Raw genomic sequence first — 19585 nt, 5'->3', positions numbered from 1 at the left:
ATTTACTTGTATTACATCATTTAATTCCAGAAACATCTCTTTATGGTAGCTAGCAGATAGACTATTAACTGCAATACTTAAATAATGCTCACATCCTGGTCATTCAATAATCTCAACACTATGAAGCTAAGAGAACAAAAAGCTTTATTTTATGATGTAGAACAACTTTGCAAAGTACTAAATATAACATATGGGGGATACTCTCAACCCTTCCAACTCTTCATCTTACAGACCAAGAATGCTGAAAACTGAATGATTTCAACACTATATAACAAATACACTTTTAATTTTCCTTATAAGCCAGTAGATCCTGAGATCAGATTACCAAACTATTCTCTTTTTTAAAAGATTTTATTTATTTATTTATTCCTGAGAGACACAGAGAGAGAGGCAGAGACACAGGCAGAGGGAGGAGCAGGCTCCCTGCAGGGAGCCCGACCCGGGACTCAATCCCAGGTCTCCAGGATCACGCCCGGGGCCAAAGGCAGACGCTCCACTGCTGAGCCACCCAGGCATCCCTACCAGAGTATTCTTAAAGAAATTCTTTCCCCAAAAAGATATGAAACAAATACAATAAAATATTAACATTTCTTGATTACCGGGTTGAGTACAAATGATACTTTTATCTGTTTTTTATCTGAATGTTTTATATCTTGAATTTTCTCAAGTTAAAATGATTGTTTTACTTGCCCATAGATACTTTCACTTTCTGAGCAGATATTTTATCAGCCTATATGTTTTCCAGGTTTCTTAACATGCCAGGCCTCAAATTTTTCTTTTTTAATGACAGTAAGGCAAAACATAAAGTGATAATTCAGATTTGATTTCCTATAGTAAAAGATGTATGCAGTTCTCTCTAGAAGTCTTGACAGTTTCTTCACAATCAAAACATTCTTTAAATCTTAATGGAAGGTTTAAAAACAAAACCAAACATTTTAAAAACAAGGAAAGAAAAGGAATAGTAGAATCTCTTATAGCTCCCAAATATGCTTCAGCCTCTAAAAGGCCTGTTCATCAAAATACACATAAACAATCTCCCAGTACTTGCTTCACCCCTTAACCCAGAAGACAAATACGTGAAATACTGTCTTTATGTCGGTTCTGCGTGCAAGGACAGCATGCTGAGAGAGACAGCCTTGCCCATGAAGGTCCAAAGGGAAATGCATAGTATTTCGAAGTGTATTTAGAGCTGGTCAAACAGGTAAGTGCAGAACTTCCAACATTTAGGCAGTATTAAGAAGTCAGAGGTCGGGACAGCCGTTCAGATAATGATTCAATCAACGGTCAGGGGTCCGTGCGCAGGAGGGAAGGATGAGAGAGAGGGAAGCTCTTGCTCTGGAGCACAGGCTGCAAGCCAACACAGGCCGGTGCATTCACCTCGCTTCTGGATCTGGGCTTCTGGGTTTGGGGTTAACGTAACTGTCCTCGACACAGCTCGTAGGAGCACTGGGGATAACGAATCAGTTGCGTTTTCAATGTACGTGAGCTTGGCAAAATTCAAATGACTTGCAATTATCCTCCGTTACTGAAGCTCTCAGAAACGGCTGCGAGCTACTTCCCTCGAGACTGTTACGTCTCCCAGCTCAGGACCCGGCAAGGACTTTAACAGGACTCTTCAGACAAAACCTTGCTGCTATACACCATATGCAGAACGGAATGCTAGGCCCCGCCGAGCGTGAATTTAGTTGGATCGAAGATGTGAAATGCTATCAGTGAGGTCTCCCCTTTCGTGCTGAGCTCACACTTCTTGGAACCACCACTTTCTTGGGCTCAAAACCGTCACGACTGCCAAACCGGCCACCTTTTGTGAATCAGCAGCTTGCTGTCTTGTTTCCCGCACCACATTTCCACATTAACCCTGAGCCTGCCTGAGTGACCCTTTTGAGGCATGGATGCCACGTGTGCCCAGCGTTTCTAACTTTCCGGGACGTGCTCACATACGCAGCCTCTCTTCTTTCTCTCAGAATCCAAAGGAACAGTGACTCGGGCTCATCTCCTGGGTTCCCCCAGCCTGCTCCTCCCACCTGTGCCCCCAAGAGGCCCCGTGCAGCCAGGGCCCCACGCGGCAGTCATCCTGGACTCCTCCTCCTCCTCCTGGACTGCTGCCCAGCAGCCGGGGAGGCTGGTTCCCCGGACAGGTGCCACCTGCCGCTAGCTCTAGGTGCTAAGCTCAGGCTACCGTCATTCCTACCGGAGCCCCGCAGCAGCCTCTGGGGACCTGGCCTTAGACTCTCCCATGTGCTTTCCACATTATGGCTCACACTCTGCTGACGCTCCACTACCAGTAGGCAGAGTCCGACACACATAAGCCCCTTCTTCATCTGAGCACGTGCCTGTGTTCCCACCCCTTTCCTTCCTTACCACCTTAGAGGCACCGCTGGCATCCTATACCCTGGCTCACCTGAACTCCTTAGAGCTGCTGATCATGACAAACTCTCTCATGAACCCATGCCTCTGTGATGCCTCTGACCTACCCTTCAGCGCTGCACTGGGAGCAACACGATACCCAAATGCTTGCACTCTCCAGGCGCAAGGTTATACACCTGTCCTGTGTGCACCCAGAACACCCCGAGTTCACTTCTGTTACTCTCTGCTGCCATTGCCCTGCTTGCAATTTGTCCCCAGTAGACTCAGAGCTTAGTGAGACAAAGGATCATGTCTTATTTATAACCAGCCTGGAGTCTAACTCCAGTGCCCTACATAGGCTGCTTAGTTGGCACTCGATAAGCACTTCTGTATTCAATGAAGGCGTAGGCCTTACGTAATCTTACAAGTGAGAAATCCGAGGCCGAAAGCAGGTAAGGAACTGAACTAAAGTCACAGACTAGTTCAAAGAAGAACGGAGACCAAAGCCCAAGCCTCGTGACTCCTGGCCCTGTGGGAGACAGGCCACCGTATTCCACAGGATACAATTTCAAAGCCTGAACGATCCAGTGCAACAGAGAACCAGTTCTGACAAGTGGAAGCAAGTCTGAACGACAGCTTCCCCGACGGGTGATTAGAACAAGCCTTACGTTCACGGGGACAGGTGCCCAGCCTTTCCAGCAGCCACAAGCCTGATTTCAAAGGCCACCTAGGATACCTTTCTCCTCTGTCACGTGTCGAAGTAACTTCTCGAGATCAGGAAGTCTCAGCAACAAGATGCAATTTGGAAACGTGTCATCCAGCACAACTTGATCTAGGGGCTGGAACTTTCCCTGAAAAAAAAAAAAAAAAAAGACTTTATTCAGTCAAGAATGCAAGCACTCCAGTAGTCAGCAAACTCAGAAACTCACACCTTATAAGAAAAGAGAAAAAGGCACATCATCTCGTAGCTGGACCTTTAAATAAAGTTCAAAGCCACCTGTTTCACCTAAAGAACCCCTACACTGGGCAGCCCCGGTAGCTCAGCGGTTTGGTGCCGCCAACAGCCCAACAGTCCTGGAGCCCCAGGATCGAGTCCCACGTCGGGCTCCCTGCATGGAGCCTGCTTCTCCTTCTGCCTGGGTCTCTGCCTCTCACTCTCTCTCTCTCCTCTCTGTGTATTCTCATGAATAAATAGATAAAATCTTTAAAAAAAAAAAAAAAAGAACCCCTATACTGGGAGAGGCTCCAAAACTGACCTCAGCTCCCTCCTGGAGCTCTTGAAAGCCCTGGGGATCCAACCAGCATTACCACCCGTATCTAAAGTACAGTCACGGGATGAAGCGGGGATGGCGTGGGTGGATCTGGAAGAGCACTAGAAGCCATGGAAGCTTGCACAGATGGTGGAGACTGCGTTGGGCTGGTCCCAGCCATTCAGTGGGAAGAAGAACCAGCTGAGGTCACACAGCAGGGGCCCTGACCACGACTCAGGAGTAAGCCCAGATCGCACCCAAGCAAACAGCTTCCCCTCATCCTTAGCCCAGGGCTGAAGAAAGAAGAAAATTAACCAAAATGAATCCACTCTTGCCAGAGCCGTCTGACGGCGCTTCCAAATGTCGACCATAAGGAAAGACAAGACAGCCAGGCGGGTAGGTGCAAGGAGGCTGCTGTTAAGTCCGGCTCATCTGCAGAGGTGGGTGTGCGAGGCCTGGGAGCCCAGGGGCCAGGGCGCACACACAGGAATTCAGAACATTCTTCTTCCCAATCAAGTTGTTTTTACTGAACTGTCAGGAGCGTGGAGAGGTGAAGTCTGTCTAAATGATTAGTGCCCTGACTTGGAGATACTGGACCTTATAGAAAACGTATGGCCCTGCCCATGTCCCACTGCTAGCTCACTCTGCTGTTCTGTTTTGGCGACAACCCCATCGGAAGACAAAGAAACCATCTGGTCAGTTTTCTCACTGCAAATATAGCTTTCTTTGGTTTTAAGGGTGAAAACTCGTTCATTCAGTAGCAGGTGTGAAGGCTCCTCGTATGTTCTCTTAAGTCAACAAGTGGCAAGAAATGCCTTAATTGAAATGCTTTTTTCCATCAGATAGTAAGAATAACCCGCAGACTTCCCAAGTCTTGCTGTCTCTAGATATCTACCTTAATCTACATTCTTCCATGGTCAACAAATATTTTCAATATTTAGCAGTTTAAAACAATATTCTGATTTATATATAATGGACTGCCACACAGTAATGATATAATAATTTCATAATTAGGGATCCCTGGGTGGCTCAGCGGTTTAGCACCTGCCTTTGGCCCAGGGCACGATCTTGGAGTCCCGGGATCGAATCCCACATCAGGCTCCCTGCATGGAGCCTGCTTCTCCCTCTGCCTGTGTCTGCCTCTCTCTCTCTCTCTCTCTCTCTGTCTATCATGAATAAATAAATAAATAAATCTTAAAAAAAAGCCAACTATGTGTTAAAAAAATAATAATTTCATAATTAATATTTCATTCTCCCTTTCTTTACCATATAGGCCCCAAAAGGAAACACAATAGCAACCTGCTTCAAAATAAAGTCAATAACAGTTGGCATAGCTAGAAAGAAGAATCTCTCTGGTGTTAAACCTTATGATTAGAAAAGAGCAGGTCAACGTTTCAAAAGCGCATCCCAATATCCTTTAACTCAATAGGATAAGATTGTATCTAAAATGCAGGGAAGGAAGGAAATACCTAAATGTCTCATGAGTTATCTCATAGGGCATTTCAGGTATTTGAGAAGAAAAAGTAGGATGGTTTACAATGAAAGCCAACACCACTTTGAGCAGGATTTCTGCTTCGCTGTCCCTGTCGACCTGAACCAGCCACGGCACCCTCGGGCCTCCCAGGGGGCCTGGCTGAGGGCTACTTTGCCACAGTCGTGGTCCTAACGGGACACGGGCAAACACCCCCACGACATGGAGGGAGAGGCTTTCTCTCTGTTCATGCATCCCAGAAAACAAATGGGAGCCAACTCAAGTACTGAACTGAATACAACCGGGTCCTTCCTTCTGGGGGTGACCAGAACCACTCCTGCTCCCTAGAGATGAAGACTTCCTAGCTTCATTGCTTATATACCTTAAACTGCCTTGCTTCACGGTAGCTTCCATATGATGAGCACCATGGATGAAGCAAGGAATAAAACCTCCCGGGTCCACATGCCAGGACGGAGGATGTAGGGAAGGAGGAGAATGCAAGAAGCTAAGCTGCATCAGGAGAGAAAGTGTGACTTAAAGTTTCAAGTCCGTTTTATTGCTTTCAGTTTTTAGAGCAAATTAAATCGACAGACCTACTGTATGGAAGTTCTGGAAATTTGGTCTAAGGACTAAGTAAGATGAGCCCAAAAACATTTACATAATAAGCAAACATCGGGGTATAAAAACCCAGATTCTTCCAAGCAGTTTGAATAGCACTTCTTCCTTAAAATTGTTAATTCACAGGTTTTCCAACTGTGGTTGGTAAATCCCTGGGAGTCTCTAATACCTTTTCAAGGTCATTTTCACAATAATGCTAAGATGCTATGTGGATTTTCACTGTGTTGACATTTGCCCTGCAGAGGTGGGCAGAGGTGCAGCCTCCTGAGCACCAGCCATGGCCATGGCACCAACCTGTGCTCCTGTGTTCAACCAGGAGCTCCTGTGCTCTCCACTGCCATGCAGGGCAGTTAAAAAAAGAGAGAAAAAACCAGTTTTACTGAAGGATATCCTTGATTAAGGAGTAAAAGCAATTACTTTTTGGTTAAACCTTGACCCTGAGTGCAAATCTTTTAAACATTCCGTGTGTTAAAAGTGATGTTAAAGCCCTTCTGCTACCCAGGCACCGTGATGACCTCAAGAAAATGTCCTTGCATCACTAAGCCAGGAGCAGAAATGGCCCCTTTTTCCCCTTTTTGTAGGATACCATTTTCAACTGGAAAAACCATCGTGGACTATGGCTGTTCAGACTTGGGTGTTTGGCTGGACATCAAAAAAGTGAACCCGTCACCTCAAGGAAAAGACTGGCAGTACTTGTAGCCTATGATACAATTTTAATTTCCAAGTGAAAATCAGAATCGTAGAAGAGTGGCCTCTGTGGCCGTGACAGCTTCCCGATGACTCGGTGGTGACAGCAACAACGGAGAGAGACACAATGAGGTGTGTCCAGACGTGGAAGGTCTGCAGAATCCAGCGGAACAGTATTCTCCCAGTGACTATCCCAATGCGTGATATTACAAAGTCGTATGTGGGTAAAAAAATCCATTCTCGGTGCAAGACAGACCAACAGACTCACATGAACAGAACATGGGGACTTCACCGACGGGGTTTCAGATTCCGCATCGCCACTGACGTTTCAGAAACCGCCCCCTCGATGTTTGGAGTGCTTTCAAACAAGAGTATCCAGTTACCTGAAAGAGCCTATTGCACCATCCTTCCCTTTTCCGACTACGCATCTCTGCGGGGCTGCACACTCTTCATATACTTCCACCGAAACACGTGCAAACAGACGGATGCAGAGCCAGATACGAGAACCTAGACGTCTTCTGTTGAGCCCGACATCAACGAGATTTGCAAAAAATGGAAAACAGGGCCACACCCTCCACTGGATCTTTATGTTATCACGTAATGGGCTTATTATTTTTATTTCAAAATAAACTAATAAATTATTTTTAGATTTCTCAGTTTTCATTTCTAATGTAGTCAACGAATCAGAATCTATACATTCTACACATGTATCAGAATCTATACATGATACATCCAATGTATCAATGTATCAGAATGTATATTCGAATGTATCAGTATCCTGATAGATAAAATCAGGAGCAAAGAGCTTTTTGGGACCCTCAGAAACTGTCAGGAGTGTAAAGGTATCCTGAGATATGCCCCAGGACCTCTGGCTGAAACTATCGCTCCGTGAAGTCTGTCCTTACACTGCACAGGTAACTTCATCCTGTGGATCCTAACTGGGATCCCTCAAGTCTCGGGTGCAGCAGCCCCATTAATGAGCTTTTCCTAGGCACACCACAGTTTACCTAAAGTCTCTCACAAAGAAGAAAATAAAAGAAAATAAGTCTTCTTTCCTCCCCGAAGGCCTGAGGGAGGTCCGTTCCTTAACATCTGTACTGTATTTCAAAACTAATGAGTACTTCACGATAACATTTTCATCGTTAGGCTTTTTGCCACACGAGCCGGGCACGTGGCAGAGAGGGCTCGGCCGTTCTCAGAAGTCACAGGAAAACTAGATCAGGGCTGGCTCTCAGGCGTGGAGGTGCCCCAAGCCATCCCAGCCCACCTGGTACCCATCCATGTTCTATACCAACGACGCCAACCTGAGTTAAATTACACAACGTCTGAATTGTGGGGACTCTACATCTGGGTCACGGGGAGCAAAGAGAGAAGCTCAGCCGAAGAGCACCCTAGTCCGTCGTCCCCTCACCGTTAACACCCCCAACAGGGAGACCCACCTCCTTATCAGCCTTTCTGAGGTAGTGGAGAAGCAGAAATAGAGGATCCATGGGTGTGGCGAAGTGGAGCAGACCGCCTACAGATTAAAAAGAGAACAAAGGAAATTAAATGTCTTGGAAAGACAACTTAGTTATTTCATCTTAATCCCAACGTGGAAACCATTCCTTGAAAAATATACGTGGAATTCCAAATTCAGAAGTTCTTCTTACATAGGCACAGGATTTTTTTTTTAATAATAAATTTATTTTTTATTGGTGTTCAATTTGCCAACATACAGAATAACACCCAGTGCTCATCCCGTCAAGTGCCCACCTCAGTGCCCACCACCCAGTCACCCCCACCCCCTGCCCTCCTCCCCTTCCACCACCCCTAGTTCGTTTCCCAGAGTTAGGAGTCTTTATGTTCTGTCTCCCTTTCTGATATTTCCTACCCATTTCCTCTCCCTTCCCTTTTATTCCCTTTCACTAATATTTATATTCCCCAAGTGAATGAGACCATATAATGTTTGTCCTTCTCCGATTGACTCATTTCACTCAGCATAATACCCTCCAGGTCCATCCACGTCAAAGCACATGGTGGGTATTCGTCATTTCTAATGGCTGAGGAATATTCCACTGTATACATAGACCACAGCTTCTTTATCCATTCACAAATTACCAAAACTGGATCAGGCACAGGACTTTCTATAGGACTCTTTCGAAAGGCAGAATGTGCTAAGTGTTGTCACCACCTGTCACCTAACACTGTTAATACAGTCTCATTAACTATGTTCCCTGCGCTGTATTTTTCATTTCTGTGACTTATTTATTTTACAACTGGAAGTCTGTACCTTTTAATCTTCTTTAATTCAGCCAGCCGTCCCCCCAACTCACCTTCCCTCTGGCAACCACCAGTTTGCTCTCTGTATTTTAGAGTCTTTTTTGGGGCGACTGGGTGGCTCAGGCAGTGTCTGCCTTTGGCTCAGGTCATGATCCCAGGGTCATGGCATTGAGCCCTGTGTCAGGCTCCCTGCTCAGTGGGGTGTCTGCTTGCTCCCATCCTCTACTCATGCTCTCTTTCTCTCAAATAAAGAAAGAATATCTTTAAAAAAAAAAAAAAAAAAGGTGGGGGCAGCCTGGGTGGCTCAGCAGTTTAGCGCTGCCTTTGGCCCAGGATGTGATCCTGGAGACCCAGGATCAAGTCCCGCATCAGGTTCCCTGCATGGAGCCTGCCTCTCCCTCTGCCTGTGTCTCTGCCTCTCTGTGTCTCTCTCATGAATAAATAAATAAAATCTTAAAAAAAAAGTGTTTTTTTGTCTCTTTTGTTGTTTATTTGGTTGGTTTCCTAAATTCCATTTATCAGTGAAATCATACAGCATTTTTCTTGGACTGACTGACTTCATTTAGCATTATACCCACTAGGTCCACCCATGTTGTCACAAATGGCCAGATCCCATTATTTTTTATGGCCGAATAATATTCCATTGTAAATATACATACATATGTATTGTTCTAGTTGAAGTTCATATATGAATTGTTTTAGTTGATATATATATATATGTCTCCTCTGACAAAGGAAACAAAAGCAAAAATGAACTATTGGAACCACCCCCCCCCCCCAAAAAAAAAGAGAGATCTGGACATTGAAGGAAACCACCAACCAGATGAGAAGGCAACTACTGAATGGAAAAAGATACCTGCAAATGATACAGCCAATAGAGGGTTAATTTCCAAAATACATAAAGAACTTATACAACTCAACACCAGAAAAACAAATAATTTGATTAAAAAATGGGCAGAAGACCTGAATAGATATTTTTCCAGAGAAGACTTCCAGATGGCCAACGGATACATGAAAAGATGCTCAACATCCCTCATCATCAGGAAAATGCAAATCAAAATCACCATGAGATATCGCCTTACACCTTACACGAGTGGTTAGAATAAAAAATACAAGAAATAACAAGTATTGACAAGGACACAGAGAAAAAGGAACCCTTGTGCGCTACTGGCAAGAACGCGAATTGGTTCAGTCACTGTGGAAAACAGTATGGAGGGAGATTCCTCAGAAAAGTAAAAATAGAAGTGCCACGTGATCCAGGAATTTCACTACTGAGTATTTGCTCAAAGAAACAGAAAACACGAATTCAAAAAGATACATGCACCCTGATGTTTATTGCAGCATTATCTACAGTAGCCAAGGGATGGAAATAGCCTAAGCGTCCACCGAAGGATGAATGAAGAGACAAGATATGGAATATTTAGAAATCTTTTTTTTTTTTTTTTTTTTAGAAATCATTTTTAACAGAGGTCCTCCCACCATCCCAAATAAGGGGCAAGAGTCAGGGGAAACACTGACCGAACGTGAACCAGGGAAACATTAGGAGACCTGTATGTATAAGTTTACCTATAAAGCTTCAGTAAAAGGTAATTTCCTATGTTTTTGAGGATGAAGCCATGGGCAAGCAATAGTCTTCCCTCCATACATAGCTCTTTTTATGGTCTGTGGGTTAAGAGCTCGAAACTGCCAGTGATTTAAAGCTCAGAAAGTGGTTCCCCAACCTGAGGCCCTGCCCTATCCAAACCTCACCCTATCCTCCTACTCCCTGAGAAAAAGGCATGAGGAAGAGAGCCTAATAATAAGACTGAGCGTAAGAAACAGGACACTCTGTAGCAAGATTCATGGTATTATCCAGGAAAAAAAGGCAAATCAAACAAACTAGGCTATCCATTCCCCACTTTTCTTCCCTCGTCACAGCCCATCCAAGCATCCCAGACTCTCTTCCATAAGCCAGAAGATATAGTTCATCAAATGGAATAATAAACAATTCCTTTATCTTTATACTTATTTTGGTTTCAGGGAACATACGTACTTACTTTTATTCCCTAACAGAGCAACCCACCTCTACAGCCAAGAACTTCTAACCCCTAAATTATATATGCAATTCCATTTCACAGTAAGTGAAAGGAAATTTAAGATAGTAATGCACATTATATTAGTTGATTGTTCTTTTTAAAGTAGAAGAGAAGCTTATGAAAACAACCTCTTAGAAGCTCTAAGCTCCTTTTATATGAAGCATCCACGATAGAAATTAGGAACCGGTTTCTAGGTCTGAAAACAATATCCTGGTGGCTATTCTTAAAAACAGTTCTCTCTTCAAGGCTGAGTTTAAAAAGAAGACGATAAAAAAAATAAATAAAAAAAAATAAAAAGAAGATGATGATGAAAAAAGCAGGCACTTTGCTATGAACCTAAAACCACTTGAATAAATAAGGTCCAGTAAAAAAGAAAGGGGGGGGGGGTTAGGTACCAGCTCTGACAGTCCAGGAGAGGAGATCAGTATTTCCCAGTATCATCTGGGTGTTACTGTGTCTCTCTAGCTAAACCCAATTGCAAGTGCATCACGTTAGGAGTTGGAACTCTCATATTTTGCCAGATCAATGAGCACAGCGGCAACAATAAAAGGGAATGCAGACTTTCCACCTGCCGGATACATACACAGACGGCCACTGCATTTTGGCGACCGAAAGCCATTGCACATATTCTCAGGCACGTAGGTATAGGAAATTTGTCACCAGCAATAAACTCTTGCTCTGGAATGTCTCAGAAGAAAGTGGCCTTTCCACCTTGGCACTAGGTGAAGACATACACGGCCAACAGAAAACAGAGGGCTTACAAAGAGATACAAAAATACTCTCCAAAAACCATGAGAAAAGAGGCAGAGGGAACGCGAAATGCCTCAACTATCCCCGACTCCCCCCACCTCCCGACTCCTAGAACCATCAGGACACGTCGTATCCGTTTTCCTTCTGAGTCAATGCTGCCCCCAAATCAGAGGACCAGTAAAAGAAACAGAACGTTGGTGCTGGGTATGTCGGGGATATGTGGGTGAGGGCAGTAATAATTTATATGACAAAGCATTAAAAAATCTGTTATATTCTATTTTATTTTAAAAGCAGCAGCAGTATCCATTTGCACAGGAATAAAATGCTACTACTAAAATGCGAAGATCCTCAGAAGTGCCTAACAGAACAGAGTTCCCAGCCCATACAATGCAAACCCGCACGTTAGAACGATCATCTAATTTCTTTTCTTTCTTTTTTTTTTTTTAAGATTTTATTTATTCATGAGAGACAGAGAGAGAGAGAGAGAGGCAGAGACACAGGCAGAGGAAGAAGCAGGCTCCATGTGGGGAGTCCAAGGCGGGACTCGATCCCGGGACCCCAGGATCACGCCCTGGGCCGAAGGCAGGCACCAAACCACTGAGCCACCCAGGGATTCCCCGATCATCTAATTTCTAAGAACCCATCAGTGTTTTAAGACACAAAGCAGAGTTATTAGTTTAAATTGTCCTACTATGTAAGATATGCTGGATATTGATCTTAACTTGCTCCAGTGATCTTCCCCTTGCCCTGGATTACACCCTGCTGACGCCCAGGCAGCCACGGCATGGGCCCGACTGCGAACTGGGCCGCCAGGCCTGTGCCTCCACCCGTGAAGGGTGGGAAAGCCTTCCCACACCAAGTAGGTGTTTGGTGAATGGAAATATATACACGAGTCACTCACCTGATTGGACTGATTGGTCTATAAACCAAGAGTGGTGTTTCTCCTTGAAAACTTTTATTTCAAACAGCTGCTGGAGACACAGATCGAACAAGTAAATGGTTCCTTCCCCTGTTAAGACAAATCTGGTTTTTATTTTTAAGTTTTCACACGCACGGAGCATCAAGAGGCTGTGGAGGCTGTCCCTCAGTTCTGAGGAGTGTCCCTACTATGAACATAAACACATTCTACACAGACTGGCTCCAAGGAAAGCGTGTGGCTACCGTAGACAGACGCTTATTCTCCAGCTCTGTGATCCTCACTCAACTCAAACCAATAAATAAAAAAGCGCAAGTCATTCATCTCAACTGCTACAAAGCGTCTCACTGACTCCTGCGTTAGGTCACGAAGGGAAACCCGTTCTTAAACTGCCCAAACCTACTGGTTCAGCCAGATGCACCGAGCTGGCGGGTGGCTCCTCCCGTGGGGACCCCAAGGGCCAGCTCTGGGCAAGGAAGGACCTCGAGTCTGAATCTATGTGCACCACATGCTGGGCGTGTGCCCTTGGGTAAGGTATGGAAACCTTTCTGTGCCTCTGTTTCCACCTCTGTAAAGTGGGAGCAATATGGAACCGACCTCACAGGTTTTTGCAAGGATTAGAAAGGCAGAGCACGTGCAGAGTTCTCAAAACAGTACTGGTACGTAGTAAATGCTCAGCGAACGTTAGCCTTTATTTTTCCACAGTCACGTAGTAAATGCAAACATTTGTTCCTCTGTTGTTTATTTTTTAATTTTTTTAAAAAGATTTATTTATTCATTCAGAGAGAGTGACAGAGAGGCAGAGACACAGGCAGAGGGAGAAGCAGGCTCCATGCAGGGAGCCTGACACGGGACTAGATCCCGGGTCTCCAGGATCACACCCCGGGCTGCAGGCGGCGCTAAACCGCTGCGCCACCAGGGCTGCCCTGTTCCTCTGTTGTTTAAAGGCATTTACATAAAATAAATTTTACAAGGAGTTTGACTTTTTTGTGCACCTTTACTTTCGTTGCATGCTTCACAACCCTTTACTGCTACCAAAGACTTCGCTTGAAAAAAATTGCTTGCCTCAACTTAGTCTGATGTGTAATGAGGAGTTCCGGGTAATATAGCTGACCGATTCCATTTGCAATTCAAATTCAACTCCACGTTGAGGAAGAGGACACGGGAAGAAGCCAGAAGTGTGTGTCTTTCTTGTGGCTTCCAATTGTGTCTTTCCATCAACACCAATAAGGCACCACCCATTGGCTTTCCTTTGCTCTTACTATTCAGGACTGACCCACCAGCACAACGCTCTAATTGGCTACATATCAGATGTCGACCCAAAACCTTAAAAAATCAATTACAACCTTCTAACATACATCTTGTAGAATAATGAAAAAATAATCCCACATGGAGGTGCATCAATACTACTATGTATTTATGGAATATTTTAATGTTTTTGCCTAAAAATCAAACATAAAATGCACTTAATAGAGTCAAAATGAAATTAGTTGCCATAGAATATGTATCTCTGTACACAACGCTTTTTATATTAAAAAAAATCACTTGGGCAGCCCAGGTGGCTCAGCGGTTTAGCACCTGCCTTTGGCCCAGGGTGTGATCCTGGAGTCCTGGGATCGAGTCCCACGTCGGGCTCCCTGCATGGAGCCTGCTTCTCCCTCTGCCTGTGTCTCTGCCTCTCTCTCTGTGTCTCTCATGAATAATAATAAAATGAATTAAATAATAATTTATTTTATAATAATTCATTTATTAATGAATGGATGTGTAATAATTCATTTTATAAATAATATGAATAAATAAATAAAATTTATTTTAAAAAAATCACTTCTAGACTGGGAACAAATACACTGCCTTCTGGTCAGAACAAAATAATGGAAGTACCACTAACAATGAAAACACTCAAAATCCTGGCAGGTCAAGAGAAAACTTTGTTTTTTGTTGTTGTTTTACTCTGATTATTTTACTTCACCACATAACATGAATGTAAGTGGAGGCTAATGTTGGATAGCTGCTTTAAGAAGAGTTGCTTTAAGAAAGCTGAAGATTAGTCTGTTTTCAGAGAGAAACTAAACACACCATTTCTTATCTTGCATGCATTTCTGATGAGCGAACAGTTTTACTGATTCAGGAGAAATAAAAAATAAAAAATAAATAAAAAATGTTCAGATCAAGCTTGCTTTTGTCACCCAGCAACGCCGTCTTGCCTTTAAAAGCTAGTAAGGAAGGACAGACGTACGAAGGTAAATAAGTATACAGACTTTTTGGCAGCAATGTTTAAAAAAAACCTTAAAGTTACTGCTATGGGAGAAGGGGAGAGGAAAGCTTACCTGAACATGGATTCACCAATTTTACAAACATAAGCCCACTTTTCATCTTCTTTGAAGCATCTTTTAAATACTCTGAAAAGAAATGATGAGTTTGTAAAAGTTAAGACATTTGCTTTGTCGCTCACCTTATTTACTCTGTTTTTCTTTTCCCTTCTGTTTACGTGGTTTTTCTTTGTAAAGTCTCGAGCTCCCATATGGTTGTACCCTCTGTGTCCTACGTAGGCCTTCTCAAGCCTATATGCATCACCTCTATTTTCTCCAAATAATGTGTCTTTAATCTATCTGGAATACGCCTGGGTAGAAGACATGGAGAGGAGATCGAACTCTTTTTTTTTTCTTTTTTCCAGTGAACTGCCCGGTTGTACCAATGTGGTCTTCTAAAAACCCATGACTGGAACAGATCCTTTAGGCTACGTGTTTATTTATTTATTTTAAATTTATTTTATTTTATTTTATTTTATTATTATTATTTAATTTAAATTATTTATTTATGATAGTCACAGAGAGAGAGAGAGAGAGAGAGAGAGAGAGAGAGGCAGAGACACAGGCAGAGGGAGAAGCAGGCTCCATGCACCGGGAGCCCGACGTGGGATTCGATCCCGGGTCTCCAGGATCACGCCCTGGGCCAAAGGCAGGCGCTAAACCGCTGCGCCACCCAGGGATCCCTAGGCTACGTGTTTAAACTACACTTTTAAGTCTGCGTATGGGAACTCTATGTCGGTCCACTAGTCCGTGTCTTTATTAGCATTACTATTTCAAAATTTTGATTATTACAGCTTTAAGATACATTTCAATATCCATCGAAATAAGCTCTCTCATTATGTGTCCTCTACAATATTTTACTGTCAAAGTTTTAATCGTGTAGATCAAACCACGATGGCCATTTTATTCATAACCTCCTCCACGCATTTTGAATGCACCCAGACTCCTAGAGACTCTCTCTCCAGATGGAACAAAGGGGCTCCGATCATCGAGCAGAGCAACAACCACCCAAAAACACAAATCGGAGAGCTTTGGGGTAAGGAGCGGCTCTTTATGGTTTTTATTTTCTCTGGCCCCACTCCCTTCCCCTACTTCAGATCTTCACACGCTTAAACGTAGCAAGTGTGATTAGAAATCGGTTTCTTCATAAATGGTTAAAATACAGCTTTCTTCTTAAAATAAGAGTAACATTAACTATATAAAGGAAAAAAACCTGATTTTGAGATTTCCACTTGGAACTAAATGGAGTAACGGGACTGTATCTATCCTCCCACCTGAAACCACCACCACCAACAAAATATACAAAACTGTTAAGTTCCAGACACTGAGTGGTGATCCCCGAGAGATGGGCAACGATCGAGGGGCCCCCCCCGAATGCCCCCGCCTACTGCCTGGGGGCGTCTGCAGCCCGGAGTGCAGAAGTGAAGGCCCCAGATGATGCCGGGCGGCCTCCTTGGGTAGATGACGGGGCGCTGAAGGTTCTAGAGGCGTCAGGGCCATGGTTCAGAGGGCAGCGTGCGGGCAAGGAGGGAGCTACAAAGAAACAAAACCCCAGAGACGTGCACAAGGGAGAGCTGCAGTCCTGGGGCGCAGACCCCGACGCACCTGCGAGGACAGAGGCCGCCCCGCGGTCGCCGGGCCAGGGGTCCCTGGTGGCGCAGGGCTCTCAGCGCCGGGCGGGTGGGCGCCCCCACACCTTCACGCACCCAGAGGGTCGCGCCTCGGCAGCAGGAAACCAAGGGCCCGAGCTAAGTTCTGCTGTGGCACCAACGAAGGGCTTTAAAATGCAAGACCGAAAAGCACCAAAGCGTTTCCGAGCCCCTTCCCCGCGCCCAGAGGGAAGCTCCAGATCACGTACAGGCGCACGGACGTATTCGTCAACCCGAAAGGTAAAATTCACGCTGTCTGGCACCGAGTCGCATATTCCTGGGCGCTCAAAGCCACAGAAAATGGCCCACGAGGAGGAGAATAAAGGAGCCAATGACCGAGGGCGGGGCCCTGAGCTTAGACACGGATGTTAGAAGGATCGGGCAAGGGCCGTCCTCATGCCCTGAGGATTAAGGCGAGACACAGAAGGTTTTTTTAAAAGACCCAAGTTGAAATGAAAACCTCACTAGACGGGGCTGATGCGGGAGGGAAGGTCAACATGAAGACGTGGCAGCAGGAGCTGCGTGGAAGGAACACGGAGGACAAAGGGTGGCGAGTCCGTGGCCGTCGGGGAGCTGGGGGGGCCTCACGTCCTGCTCCCCCACGGGCGCCGGCGGGGACGCGGGCAAGGGCAAGACGTCTGAAGGAATTACGGCCGCGTATGTTCAGCTCTGATGGAACCGGACGCCCGCAGGTCGAGAAGCTCACGGAAACCCAAAGCACAGGAAAGACGCGTAAACTATACGCGATCGAAGGCTCAGAGCCAGTGACAGAGGCGCAGACGGTGGGAGCGGGTTAAAGGAGACGCGCTGGGCGGCGGCAACTGGTCCTGGAGACTGAGCAGCCGGAGGCCGCGCCGGCGCCTCGGACGTCCTGGCCCACACGGGAAGAGGCCAGAGCAACGGCCTCGGGAGACGAGGGCGACAGCAGACTGTCGGGGCACGCCAGGGCTGAGGGCAGGGGCCACGGACAGGGACAGGCCGCCCTCCGGGACCGTGAAGGAAGCCCGGCACGAACCCACAGGCGGCGCGGAGGGCGTGGGAAGGAGGCCGCGGGGCCCCAGAGTCACGGGACTCGCGCGGGGTGATCCTGCCCTCGGCCCAGGCCGTGGCCCCGGGTCGCGGGATCGGGTCCCCCTGCTTCTCCCTCGGCCTGGGTCTCTGCCTCTCTCTCTGACGGTCTCAGGAATAAACAAATAACGTCTTAAAAAAAAAAAAAATCACGGACAACACGAGGAGTGCGGGGCTTGCCAGGCGGACGTCCGTGAAACGCGAGGCGGGGAGGCGCGCGGGCCAGGGCAGGGCGGGAGGCCGCGGCCGCGGACCAGGCCTCGATCAGGCCTCGGGGAGATTCCCCTGCCCCCGGGGGCGGGACGTGGAACCCCGGGGGGTCACCAGAAGTAACAAGAGGCGCCGTCACTGCTAAGGTAACAGGGGAGGTGAAACAGAACCATAAAGACTCAATTCACCCAAAAAGGCAGAAAGGGAGTAGGAGACGGACGTTCTGGGGGACACACGGGACAGACGGCAGCCAGACGGCAGGACCCAACCCCATCAACAATCACACGCGACGTCAAAATCTGTGCCCCCCAATCCGAAGGCAGCAATTTTCGGATTCACTGAGGAAGGGGAGCGCCGCAGCTGCCTGTAGGGCCACCCGAGAGACGCAGGCAGGCCGAGGGGGGATGGCAGGTGGGTGCCCCCCATCCTGCGGCCACCGGGGGAGCGAGCCCAGCTGGCCCTTAACAACAGACACACAGACGACCCCAGCGGCCAGCCCCGTCAGGTGGCCGCAAACGGGCTCTCGCCCAGGCTGCACCCCCACCGGCGCCCCCCGGCCCGGCCGCACCTCGGCCCACACGGCGCCTGGCCTTGTCCGGTGAGGGCTTCGTAGTGGAATTACTGGGTCTCACGGTGACCCTAGGGGCTCTAGGGTTTTTTTGAGGAACCTCCATACTGTTTTCCATATGATTTCACTTATATTAGGATTTTAAAAAAATTTATTTACTCCTGAGAGACACAGAGAGAGGCAGAGACCAGGCCGAGGGAGCAGCAGGCTCCCTGCGGGGAGCCCGAGGTAGGACTCGATCCCAGACCCCGGGGTCACGGCCTGGGCCCAAGGCAGACGCTCCACCGCGGAGCCATTCAGGTGCCCTCATATTTGGAATTTAAGAAACAAATTAGTAAAGAAAAAAGAAGCAAACCAACCAAACAAAAGCCGACTCTGAACCGCAGAGGGCAGGTGAGGGGTCAGGAGTCCACGTGTAACGTGTGCGCTGTGGAACCACCGTGTTGCACACCTGACACAACACATCTGGGTTAGTTATACCGGAATTTAAAAAAAAAATAAGGAAAAAAAAAGAAAATGTCAAGGTCGTGTCATTTCGTAAGGATAAGAGGATCGAGAGGAACTAGTCGCCGACGCTTTCGCCCGGGCCGCGCCCTACCCTGCCCGCCCGCGCTGTCGCCTTGCGGCTCTGAGGATGGTCTGCACGGAGCCACGCAGGTCTGATCGTAGGAATCTCTTCAGACCTTCCTTCGGGCGGCGAACAAGCCCGAGGGACGCCCAGCGCCGCCAAGAACTTTCCCGAAGGCCGCCGGGTGGCCCCGGCCCGGCCCGGCCGGCTCCCGTCTCCCCTCCAGCCGCCCGCCCGTCGCCCGACTTCAGTTTGGTGAACCGTTACGGATTTTTTAAATTTCTTTTCTTTTTTTTTTCTCGATGGAGGGTTCTGCTTCTGGTGACTCTTGCCAGGTCTCCTTCCACTTTCCCACTCCTCCAGCGCTCAAAAGAATGAAGATTTACAGACACCAAAGGTCCAGAGAATCTCACTTCCGACGCCTAACAGCACGAGGGACGCGGTGTTCCGTGTTCCTCAGGGAGGGCGCGAGGCCAGAGGCTCAGCTACAGCCCCGACGGCGACTAGCAACGCTGGAACTAATTCCTAAGTGCGAGCAAACACGGACGTTGATGCGTTTGGCGGCAAAGGCCAAGGCTCTGTGGGATGCACTGCGGGACGCGTCGGCGCTGAAGAAGTCCGCGTCCGGGGGGGGAGCAGCTTCTCTCCGGCGCCGACTAAATACGCCGCCGTCGGACTGAGTCCTCCGACACAGCATCCCGCTGGGGCTACCCTCCTTAATGACAGAGTTGTCCTACCTCTTTAATGATAGGATGGATTCGATCGATCTTTTTATTTTTTAAAATATTCCATTTATTTATTTGAGACAAGAGAGAGAAAGCACAGGAAGGAGCGGGGGGGG

At 46.9% G+C, this 19585-nt stretch overlaps 1 protein-coding gene across 3 annotated transcripts in view; it reads right to left on the bottom strand.

Moving 5' to 3' along the window:
• Nucleotides 1-19585, bottom strand: part of RNASEH2B (ribonuclease H2 subunit B) — a 58667-nt gene that overhangs the window by 20742 nt on the left and 18340 nt on the right. For 2 of the 3 annotated variants that reach the window (XM_041731217.1, XM_041731216.1), the window contains 4 exons: nucleotides 14700-14771; nucleotides 12358-12465; nucleotides 7812-7888; nucleotides 3083-3197 (listed from right to left, as the gene is read on the bottom strand). In XM_041731217.1, coding sequence (XP_041587151.1) covers nucleotides 3083-3197; nucleotides 7812-7888; nucleotides 12358-12465; nucleotides 14700-14745 — 346 coding nt within the window. In that variant the 5' untranslated portion in view covers nucleotides 14746-14771. Of the gene's footprint in view, nucleotides 1-3082; nucleotides 3198-7811; nucleotides 7889-12357; nucleotides 12480-14699; nucleotides 14772-19585 lie in introns of those variants that run through there. The other variant, XM_041731218.1, reaches the window with a different exon arrangement.

The sequence above is a fragment of the Vulpes lagopus genome, chromosome 16 (genome assembly GCF_018345385.1).
Source record: "Vulpes lagopus strain Blue_001 chromosome 16, ASM1834538v1, whole genome shotgun sequence".
Taxonomy (NCBI): domain Eukaryota; kingdom Metazoa; phylum Chordata; class Mammalia; order Carnivora; family Canidae; genus Vulpes; species Vulpes lagopus.
Note: the sequence above shows the minus strand (reverse complement) of the source record. Positions and strands in the feature narration are given on the sequence as shown.